Source organism: Oncorhynchus nerka, unplaced genomic scaffold (genome assembly GCF_034236695.1).
Source record: "Oncorhynchus nerka isolate Pitt River unplaced genomic scaffold, Oner_Uvic_2.0 unplaced_scaffold_1502, whole genome shotgun sequence".
Lineage (NCBI taxonomy): Eukaryota > Metazoa > Chordata > Actinopteri > Salmoniformes > Salmonidae > Oncorhynchus > Oncorhynchus nerka.
Genome location: NW_027039818.1, coordinates 38,930 through 50,247, shown reverse-complemented (window position 1 = coordinate 50,247; position 11,318 = coordinate 38,930). Strand labels below are relative to the sequence as shown.

The 11,318-nt window shown below is 41.5% G+C and overlaps 1 protein-coding gene across 1 annotated transcript; it reads left to right on the top strand.

Annotated features, from left to right (window-relative positions):
• The first annotated feature begins 320 nt into the window (after positions 1–320).
• LOC135568549 (uncharacterized) lies at positions 321–9,651 on the top strand. The gene is made up of 6 exons (XM_065015346.1): positions 321–509; positions 644–757; positions 5,203–5,489; positions 5,866–5,964; positions 8,254–8,332; positions 9,124–9,651. Exons 1-6 carry the CDS (start codon positions 420–422, stop codon positions 9,133–9,135), a joined length of 681 nt encoding a protein of 226 aa, XP_064871418.1. The 5' UTR covers positions 321–419; the 3' UTR covers positions 9,136–9,651.
• Positions 9,652–11,318: the final 1,667 nt, after the last annotated feature.

The following is an 11,318-nucleotide window of genomic DNA, read 5'->3' as shown; positions in this document are numbered from 1 at the left end:
ACATTTTTATGAACATGTATTGCAATGTGAAACATGTATTTCTAGATGAAACACTGATTAAGTTTGGTGAATAAGTGACTGTATGATATTGTGTCTTGTAATAGTCAATTGAAAATGTGCTCAGAGTGTTGAAACAACTGTTTTTTGATTATCTATTTGGGGTTTTGTACTAATCATTGCTCAAATGTATCACATAGTTGTGTAGTTGTGAACACTGCCCCTCCCACCCTCCCTCCCCCCTCCCTCCCTCCCTCCCTCCCTCCCTCCCTCCCCCTCCCCTCCCTCCCTCCCTCCCACCCTCCCTCCCTCCCTCCCTCCCTCCCCCAGAGCTGGTTGAAGAGGTGAGTATTTATGACGTCCTGTGGGAGACCAGTGAGAGAGTAGCAGATGAGATCCTCGACTCAGCCTTCCTCCGAGGGATGTATTCCAGACGTCTGCCTGCCCGCTGCTATGCTGACTTCTGCCACCAGGAGGTGCTATACCTGGACAGAGTCATCACCATGCTGCGGGTGAAAAGAAAATACATGAAATAAAACCAATACCATAAAGATTTACTTACTATGACTGTGATACGTGGTTGTCGTCCCTAGCTATCTTAAGATAAGTTGCTCTGTATAACAGTGTAAATGTGTGTATGAGCCAGCTGCTGATCAGAACAGTCCAGGGTCCTCCAGACATCATGATGTTTCTCCAGAGAACACATCAACGCTACCAGGAGTCACTGAAGAAGGCCCAGATCCAAACTCCACCACACCTGGTAGGAAGCTGTTATAACAATCACCCTTAATATACAACTTAAGATAATACACTGCTCAAATAAATAAAGGGAACACTTAAACAACACAATGTAACTCCAAGTCAAACACACTTCTGTGAAATCAAACTGTCCACTTAGGAAGCAACACTGATTGACAATAAATGTCACATGCTGTTGTGCAAATGGAATAGACAACAGGTGGAAATGATAGGCAATTAGCAAGACACCCCCAATAAAGGAGTGGTTCTGCAGGTGGTGACTACAGACCACTTCTCAGTTCCTATGCTTCCTGGCTGATGTTTCTGTCACTTTTGAATGCTGGTGGTGCTTTCACTCTAGTGGTAGCATGAGACGGAGTTTACAAGTGGCTCAGGTAGTGCAGCTCATCCAGGATGGCACATCAATGCGAGCTGTGGCAAGAAGGTTTGCTGTGTCTGTCAGCGTATTGTCTAGAGCATGGAGGCGCTACCAGGAGACAGGCCAGTACATTAGACATGGATGGACAGACATGGAGGAGGCCGTAGGAGGGCAACAACCCAGCAGCAGGACCGCTACCTCCGCCTTTGTGCAAGGGGGAGCAGGAGGAAAACTGCCAGAGCCCTGCGAAATGACCTCCAGCAGGCCACAAATGTGCATGTGTCTGCTCAAACGGTCAGAAACAGACTCCATGAGGGTGGTATGAGGACCCGACGTCCACAGGTGGGGGTTGGGCTTACAGCCCAACACCGTGCAGGACGTTTGGCATTTGCCAAAGAACACCAAGATTGGCAAATTCGCCACTGGCGCCCTGTGCTCTTCACAGATGAAAGCAGGTTCACACTGAGCACATGTGACAGAGTCTGGAGACGCCGTGGAGAACGTTCTGCTGCCTGCAACATCCTCCAGCATGACCGGTTTGGCGGTGGGTCAGTCATGGTGTGGGGTGGCATTTCTTTGGGGGCCGCACAGCCCTCCATGTGCTCGCCAGAGGTAGCCTGACTGCCATTAGGTACCGAGATGAGATCCTCAGACCCCTTGTGAGACCATATGCTGGTGCGGTTGGCCCTGGGTTCCTCCTAATGCAAGACAATGCTAGACCTCATGTGGCTGGAGTGTGTCAGCAGTTCCTGCAAGAGGAAGGCATTGATGCTATGGACTGGCCCGCCTGTTCCCCAGTCCTGAATCCAATTAAGCACATCTGGGATATCATGCCTCGCTCCATCCACCAACGCCACGTTGCACCACAGACTGTCCAGGAGTTGGCGGATGCTTTAGTCCAGGTCTGGGAGGAGATCCCTCAGGAGACCATCCGCCACCTCATCAGGAGCATGCCCAGGCGTTGTAGGGAGGTCATACAGGCACGTGGAGGCCACACACACTACTGATCCTCATTTTGACTTGTTTTAAGGACATTACATCAAAGTTGGATCAGCATGTAGTTTGGTTTTCACTTTAATTTTGAGTGTGTCTCCCAATCCAAACCTCCATGGGTTGATACATTTGATTTCCATTGATAATTTTTGTGTGATTTTGTTTTCAGCACATTCAACTATGTAAAGAAAAAGTATTTAATAAGAATATTTCATTCATTCAGATCTAGGATGTGTTATTTTAGTGTTCCCTTTATTTTTTTGAGCAGTGTATATCTTAATGTACAATTTAAGATAATATTACTTAATGTACCATTTAAGATAACATATCTATTTATACAATTTCAGATAATATATCTATTTATACAATTTAAGATAATATATATTAATATATAATTTAAGAGGACTTATAGCAAGAAAATGCAACTAGAATGTAGTAGGTGATTTATCAATTCCAAAAACATAAACATTTTCAATTACTCATATTTAACCTTTTTTGTTTTGGTTAATTTCAAGTTCAATTTCGGGTTACCCAGGTTTTGGTGTACTTAGACACACCCCAAAACGTAAACCAATAATATCTTCTATCTTTTCCCTTTTTGACTCCCTTTACTTCATTCAGTTCAAGGTATTTTAGCATTACAGTTTATAGCTGGTTTCCAGTCATCTGGGATAAAACATCTTCATATAATCAATAAGCCACTTCAGAGATTCCTTTAAGATCATTTGGTGCCTGACAACATGACAGGGAATATTTAATTTACAGGATATTTGAGAAACCCATATACATTCAGATCCAACCTGGTGCCTGACAACATGACAGGGAATATTTAATTTACAGGATATTTGAGAAACCCATATACATTCAGATCCAACCTGGTGCCTGACAACATGACAGGGAATATTTAATTTACAGGATATTTGAGAAACCCATATACATTCAGATCCAACCTGGTGCCTGACAACATGACAGGGAATATTTAATTAACAGGATATTTGAGAAACCCATATACATTCAGATCCAACCTGGTGCCTGACAACATGACAGGGAATATTTAATTTACAGGATATTTGAGAAACCCATATACATTAGGATCCTACCTGGTGCCTGACAACATGACAGGGAATATTTAATTTACAGGATATTTGAGAAACCCATATACATTCAGATCCAACCTGGTGCCTGACAACATGACAGGGAAGATTTAATTTACAGGATATTTGAGAAACCCATATACATTCAGATCCAACCTGGTGCCTGACAACATGACAGGGAATATTTAATTTACAGGATATTTGAGAAACCCATATACATTCAGATCCAACCTGGTGCCTGACAACATGACAGGGAAGATTTAATTTACAGGATATTTGAGAAACCCATATACATTCAGATCCAACCTGGTGCCTGACAACATGACAGGGAATATTTAATTTACAGGATATTTGAGAAACCCATATACATTCAGATCCAACCTGGTGCCTGACAACATGACAGGGAATATTTAATTTACAGGATATTTGAGAAACCCATATACATTCAGATCCAACCTGGTGCCTGACAACATGACAGGGAATATTTAATTTACAGGATATTTGAGAAACCCATATACATTAGGATCCAACCTGGTGCAGGACAACATGACAGGGAATATTTAATTTACAGGATATTTGAGAAACCCATATACATTCAGATCCAACCTGGTGCCTGACAACATGACAGGGAATATTTAATTTACAGGATATTTGAGAAACCCATATACATTCAGATCCAACCTGGTGCCTGACAACATGACAGGGAAGGTTTAATTTACAGGATATTTGAGAAACCAATATACATTAGGATCCTACCTGGTGCCTGACAACATGACAGGGAATATTTAATTTACAGGATATTTGAGAAACCAATATACATTAGGATCCTACCTGGTGCCTGACAACATGACAGGGAAGATTTTAATTTACAGGATATTTGAGAAACCAATATACATTCATATCCATTCAGATGAACAATCAATCCCAGAACAACAGCAAAGGACCTTGTGAAGATGCTGGAGGAAACAGGTACAAAAGTATCTATATCCACAGTAAAACGAGTGGATATAAGCCAGAAGCCACTGCTCCAAAACCTAAAAAAAAATGCCAGACTACGGTTTTCAACTGCACATGGGGACAAAGATTGTACTTTTTGGAGAAATGTCCTCTGGTATGATGCAACAAAAATAGAACTGTTTGGCCATAATGACCATGGAGGAAAAAGGGGGAGGCTTGCAAGCCGAAGGACACCATCCCAACCTTGAAGCACGGGGGTGGCATCGTCATGTTGTGGGGGTGCTTTGCACCAACCCAACCTCTGGTCTGTGGAGTCTGGACCTGATGTTAGCTTGAGTGACGTACTTATTTATGACATGCAGGAGGGCCTGGTGCACTTCACAAAATAGATGCCATCATGAGGCAGGACAATTATGTGGATATATTGAAGCAATATCTCAAGACATCAGTCAGGAAGTTGAAGCTTGGTTGCAAATGGGTCTTCCAAATGGACAATGACCCCAAGAATACTTCCAAAGTTGTGGCAAAATGGCAAAAGGACAACAAAGTCAAGGTATTGGAGTGGCCATCACAAAGCGCTGACCTCAATCCCATAGAACATTTGTGGGCAGAACTGAGAAAGCGTGTGCGAGCAATGAGGCATACCAACCTGACTCATTAACACCAGCTATGTCAGGAGAACTGGACCAAAACTGAACCATCTAATTGTGGGAAGCTTGTGGAAGGCTAACCGAAATGTTTGACCCAAGTTAAACAATTTATAGGTAATGCTAACAAATACTAATTGAGTTTATGTACATTTCTTACCCACTGGGAATGTGATGAAATAAATAAAAGCTTAAATAAATCATTCTCTCTACTATTATGCTGACACTTCACATTCTTAAAATAAAGTGGTGATCCTAAGACATGGCATTCTAACTTTTATTAAATGTCAGGAACTGTGAAACTGAGTTGAAATGTATTCAGCTAAGCTTAGCCATAACCACATAGTAAACTCCTTGTCTCTATTCCTCCTCCTTTTCCTCTTTCTCCTGCCTACAGAACCTGTCCTCCATCCAGCCCTCTGCAGCTGTGCGTCAGTACCTCCAGAGCTTCCATGACATTGTAAATGAGGAGCCCATTTACTGGCTGGTGTCTCTGCTGCCCAGAGCCCTGCTCAGACCTTACCTGGCACAGAACCTGCCCCTGGGAGAGAGGACCAGACCAGGCCCCAGCCCCTGCCTCTACCCCTGGCTAAACCTCTTCCCCTGCCCCTGCTACCAGTGGGGGGGAGAGGACATGAAGCCAGACCAGAGGAACCAGAAGGATGAGTCTGGGACATATTACAGGTATATTGAGGAAATTATAATGTAATATAACTGATAAAATATAATATGTGCTGATTGATATTGATGATATGAGGTATGCTGGTTGATATTGATGATATGTGGTATGCTGGTTGATATTGATGATATGAGGTATGCTGATTGATATTGATGATATGAGGTATGCTGATTGACATTGATGATATGAGGTATGCTGATTGATATTGATGATATGAGGTATGCTGATTGATATTGATGACATGAGGTATGCTGATTGATATTGATGACATTGATTGCCAATGGAAGTTTATAGTGTCTGAACTCCACATTGTTGTGTTTAAACTTGTCAAGTGTGGTGATATTGTGGAGTGACTCTTTTCTATCCTGTCTCTCTCTCCAGGCATCTACTGGAGAAGTACCAGGATGTGATAGACGTCTACAAGGCTGTCAACATCTTCAGAGTCCAGATGATCAACGAGAAGTCTCTCTTCACCTCCAGGTGCGGTTAGTCTGACTTAGGTCTACAGTTAGCCTAACTTACGAATGCTGTTAGCCTGGTCCTGCTATCTAAGTCTACAGATAAACTGGTCCTGCTAATCAAGTTTACAGTTAGCCTTGTCCTGCTATCTAATTCTAAAGTTAGCCTGGTCCTGCTATCTAATTCTACAGTTAGCCCGGTCCTGCTAACTAAGTCTACAGTTAGCCCGGTCCTGCTAACTAAGTCTACAGTTAGCCTGGTCCTGCTAACTAATTCTACAGTTAGCCTGGTCCTATTAACTAAGTCTACAGTTAGCCTTGTCCTGCTAAACAAGTCTTGCCAGGTCTCCCTCTCAAAACAGGCTCTGAACCCTACGGAATCTTCTTAGCCTAGGCACCAGTCTATTTTGTGATAACATTCTACTCCTTGTCAACATAATTTGGCATATGACATGGAGTACCAGAAGTGTAATCCCAACTAGCGCATATGGTTTATTGAAAGTTGTGGGAACATACATTTTTGGTTTACTATTGGTTCTTGGGAGGAAACCATAACTTTACTGCCTGGTAAAACGGAACATTTTTTAAACGTTCTGAAAACGGAAGTGAAGAGTTAGCCTGTTCTGGGAACGTTAAGTTTTAGGTTGCAGGGAGGTTCTGAGAACGTTTTACTATGGTTCCAGGGAGGATCTGAGAACATCTTACTATGGTTTCAGGGAGGTTCTGAGAACGTCTAACTATGGTTTCAGGGAGGTTCTGAGAACATTTTACTATGGTTCCAGGGAGGTTCTGAGAACGTCTTACTATGGTTCCAGGGAGGTTCTGACAACATCTAACTATAGTTCCAGGGAGGTTCCGAGAACGTCTAACTATGGTTCCAGGGAGGTTCTGAGAACGTCTTACTATGGTTCCAGGGAGGTTCTGAGAACATCTAACTATGGTTCCAGGGAGGTTCTGAGAACATCTAACTATGGTTCCAGGGAGGTTCTGAGAACGTCTAACTATGGTTCCAGGGAGGTTCTGAGAACTTCTTACTATGGTTCCAGGGAGGTTCTGAGAACGTCTAACTATGGTTCCAGGGAGGTTCTGAGAACGTCTTACTATGGTTCCAGGGAGGTTCTGAGAACATCTAACTATGGTTCCAGGGAGGTTCTGAGAACATCTAACTATGGTTCCAGGGAGGTTCTGAGAACGCCTTACTATGGTTCCAGGGAGGTTCTGAGAACGTCTTACTATGGTTCCAGGGTGGTTCTGAGAACGTCTAACTATCGTTCCAGGGAGGTTCTGAGAACGTCTAACTATGGTTCCAGGGAGGTTCTGAGAACGTCTAACTATCGTTCCAGGGAGGTTCTGAGAACGTCTAACTATGGTTCCAGGGATGTTCAGAGAATGCCTCTGTGATGTTCATCTCTGTTCCAGGGAGGTTCTGAGAACGTCTCTTGATGTTCTCTGGTTCCAGGGAGGTTCTGAGAATGTCTAAATATCGTTGTTCAGGAGGTTCTGAGATGTTTCACGTTTAATGTCTCTGGATTCCATCTCTGGAACATTTTCCTGGGTTCAGGTTTTATTAATGTTCACTCAGTGAAAATGTCTCTGTGATGTTCATTGGTTATTTTGATGTTTTTTTTTAATGTCTCTGTGATGTTCATCTCTGTGAATGTCTCTGTGATGTTCATCTTTGTAATAATGTCTCTGTGATGTTCATCTCTGTAAATGTCTCTGTGATGTTCATCTCTGTAATGTCTCTGTGATGTTCATCTCTGTGTTAATGTCTCTGTGATGTTCATCTCTGTGTTAATGTCTCTGTGATGTTCATCTCTCAGTGAATGTCTCTGTGATGTTCATCTCTGTAGAATGTCTCTGTGATGTTCATCTCTGTTAATGTCCTGTGATGTTCATCTCTGTGATGTCTCTGTGATGTTCATCTCTGTGTTAATGTCTCTGTGATGTTCATCTCTGTATTAATGTCTCTGTGATGTTCATCTCTGTGTTAATGTTCTCTGTGATGTTCATAATGTCTCTGTGATGTTCATCTCTGTATTAATGTTTCATGTCTCTGTGATGTTCATCTCTGTATTAATGTCTCTGTGATGTTCATCTCTGTTTTAATCTTTAATGTCTCTGTGATGTTCATCTCTGTATTCATGTCTCTGTGATGTTCATCTCTGTATTACTAGTTGACAGAGTAATATAACTGAGGTCATATATAATGTTGTCTCCGGCTGGAGAGTCCTAATACTTTAAATATCAAACAAACAAATAAATCAATGAATATCTGATGTAATCTAATCCGTCTGTTATATTATCCTAGCTGGTTTCCCACTGGTGACGAGGAGGAAGAGGAGGACCAACCCAACCTGTGGTCTGTGGAGTCTGGTCCTGACGTTAGGGTGAGTGACGTATTTATTTATGACATGTTTATCTTGTATTGAAGTCAGTCGAGGATTGTGAACATTTTTTATATTTTATTTCACCTTTATTTAACCAGGTAGGCTAGTTGAGAACACCTTTATTTAACCAGGTAGGCCAGTTGAGAACAAGTTCTCATTTACAACTGCGACCTGGCCAAGATAAAGCACAGCAGTTCGACACATACAACAACACAGAGTTACACATGGAATAAACAAACATACAGTCGATAATTCAGTACAAAAAGTCTATATACAGTGTGTGCAAATGAGGTAAGATAAGGGAGGTAAGGCAATAAATAGGCCATGGTGGCGACGTAATTACAATATAGCAATTAATCACTGGAGTGATAGATGTGCAAAAGATGAATGTGGAAGTAGAGATACTGGGGTGCAAAGGATCAAGATAAATAAATAAATACAGTATGGGGATGAGGTAGTTGGATGGGCTATTTACAGATGGGCTATGTACAGGTGCAATGATCTGTGATCATTGATAATGTGACTGTTTCCCTTTTTAACATTGACATGTATTTACACACTAACCTCCCCCCCTCCCAAAACAGTTGTTCTTTGCAAACACCCAATTTAGGCCAGCCCACTGTGCTTAAAGATGGACTGGCCCAAAATGTCCCATTGCCAGTCCGTTTCTGGTTCATAGTGACTCTATTGGGACAGCTATGTCAGGAGAGCCTTTCAGATAAGATGTGTTGTCTTTCATTGATCTTTTTGTCCTGTCCCTTAAATCTGGTTGTTTCTGTCGCCCCCTCCAGGTGAAGCTGTAGCAGTGCATCTGTAGAATACAGGGAGCTGAGTGTGTAAGGCTGTGTGTTGGCTTTCACACTGGGCAGGACTGTTCCTCTTGTCAGACATATTCCAATATTTTTATGTTAGTAACTTTCACCAAATAACTACTGTTTAAACTGTATTAATGCAATAACACAATGAATGCACACATCTAATAACACATTTAATTATTGTCAACAAAGGAGCTACAATAAAATAAATAACATTTATGTAATAAAATCAAAGAATGAAAATGTGTGAACTGTTAAACTGTATTTTCTATATGGGTATTGGAATGTGAATATTACACAGCCAATCACATTGCTGTGCTCTACCACAATCAGAAGAATTGCTCTGGCTAGCCACTAAACAGATGGTATTGCTTCCAAGAATTGACCAATCAGAAAAAGCTAAGGTTGCCCCACTAGCAGTGGGTAAATGTTTGAATGCTTCATTCAAATACTTTTTTTCCACCATATTTAGCAAATATATTCATTAAAAATCCTACAATGTGATTTTCTGGATTTTTTTCCCTCATTTTGTCTGTCATAGTTGAAGTGAACCTATGATGAAAATTACAGGCCTCTCTCATCTTTTTAAGTGGGAGAACTTGCACAATTGGTGGCTGACTAAATACTTTTTTTGCCGCACTGTACGTGCGTAAGCATGTAAGGTGTATGTTTGAATTTGTGCATATGTGTGTCTATACCAGTGTTTTCATACCTTAGCACTGCTCTGATCCTATATTACTGAGTGGTAGATGGACAGTTCTCTCTCTCTGTCTCTGTCTCTCTGTCCCTCTCTCTCTCTCTCTCTGTCTCTGTCTCTGTCTCTGTCTCTCTGTCTCTCTGTCTCTCTCTCTCTCTCTGTCTGTCTGTCTGTCTGTCTGTCTGTCTGTCTGTCTGTCTGTCTGTCTGTCTGTCTGTCTGTCTGTCTGTCTGTCTGTCTGTCTGTCTGTCTGTCTGTCTGTCTGTCTGTCTGTCCCTCTGTCTGTCTGTCTGTCTGTCCCTCTGTCTGTCCGTCTGTCTGTCCGTCTGTCTGTCCGTGTCTGTCCGTCTGTCTGTCCCTGTCCTGTCTGTCTCTGTCTGTCTGTCTCTGTCTGTCCTGTCTGTCTGTCTGTCTGTCCTCTGTCTGTCTGTCTCTCTCTCTCTGTCTGTCTGTGTCTCTCTCTCTCTCTGTCTCTGTCTCTGTCTCTGTCTCTGTCTCTCTCTGTTTCTGTCTCTCTGTCTGTCTCTCTCTCTCTGTTGTTTCTGTCTCTCTGTCTGTCTCTCTCTGTTTCTGTCTCTCTCTCTCTGTCTGTCTCTCTCTTTCTGTCTGTCTCTCTCTCTCTGTTTCTGTCTCTGTGATAGTTGTCTGTATAAAATTTCTAGTAATAACATGTTAATGTCTGTAAATTCATTTATTTCATTCATTTCAACTGTTTCTGTCTACACCTGTTGTCAGTGTTTCATTACTGTCCTGTCCCTCATAGTTGGATATAATTTTTAATATATAAATTTTAGTTCAGTTAATTAAATTCATTTATTTCATTCATTTCAACAGTTCATTACACCTGTTCAGTGTTCATTACACCTGTTCATTACACCTGTTCAGTGTTCATTACACCTGTTCAGTGTTCATTACAGCTGTTCAGTGTTCATTACACCTCTTTAGTGTTAATTACACCTGTTCAGTGTTAATTTACAGGTGATTAGAACGCTTGTTGTGGTTATTTTTACACACGTCCATTACACCTGTTCAGCCTGTTGGGTAAGGAATGGCGTTTTCAGAGTTGTTTTTGGATAATTGCAGAAAACAACTTATTTGGCAGCATTTTGTGATTTTTAAAATAATTTATGTGTGGAGAAAAAGCACGTAAAGGTTCCATAATTCATAAAGATATATTATCTTATTTTAATTAGCTATCCACCTTTTTTCAGTGTCTGAAGTATCAAGCACGAAGTCCATGTGGAGAAAAAAAATGATGACACTTCCCATCCAATAGATGGGATTGTTTTGAGAAAAAGTACCTACTTTGTTTGATAAATAAATTAAAGCAATATAACACACTATACTTTCCAAACCACAAAGGCTGAATTAAAATGTTTTCTAAAAAAGGAATGTATTAAACTGTTAAGGAGGCAACGGAAGAAGGACCAGGGTGCAACATTTGAGAGATAAAAGCTTTTTGGTGCGCATGGAT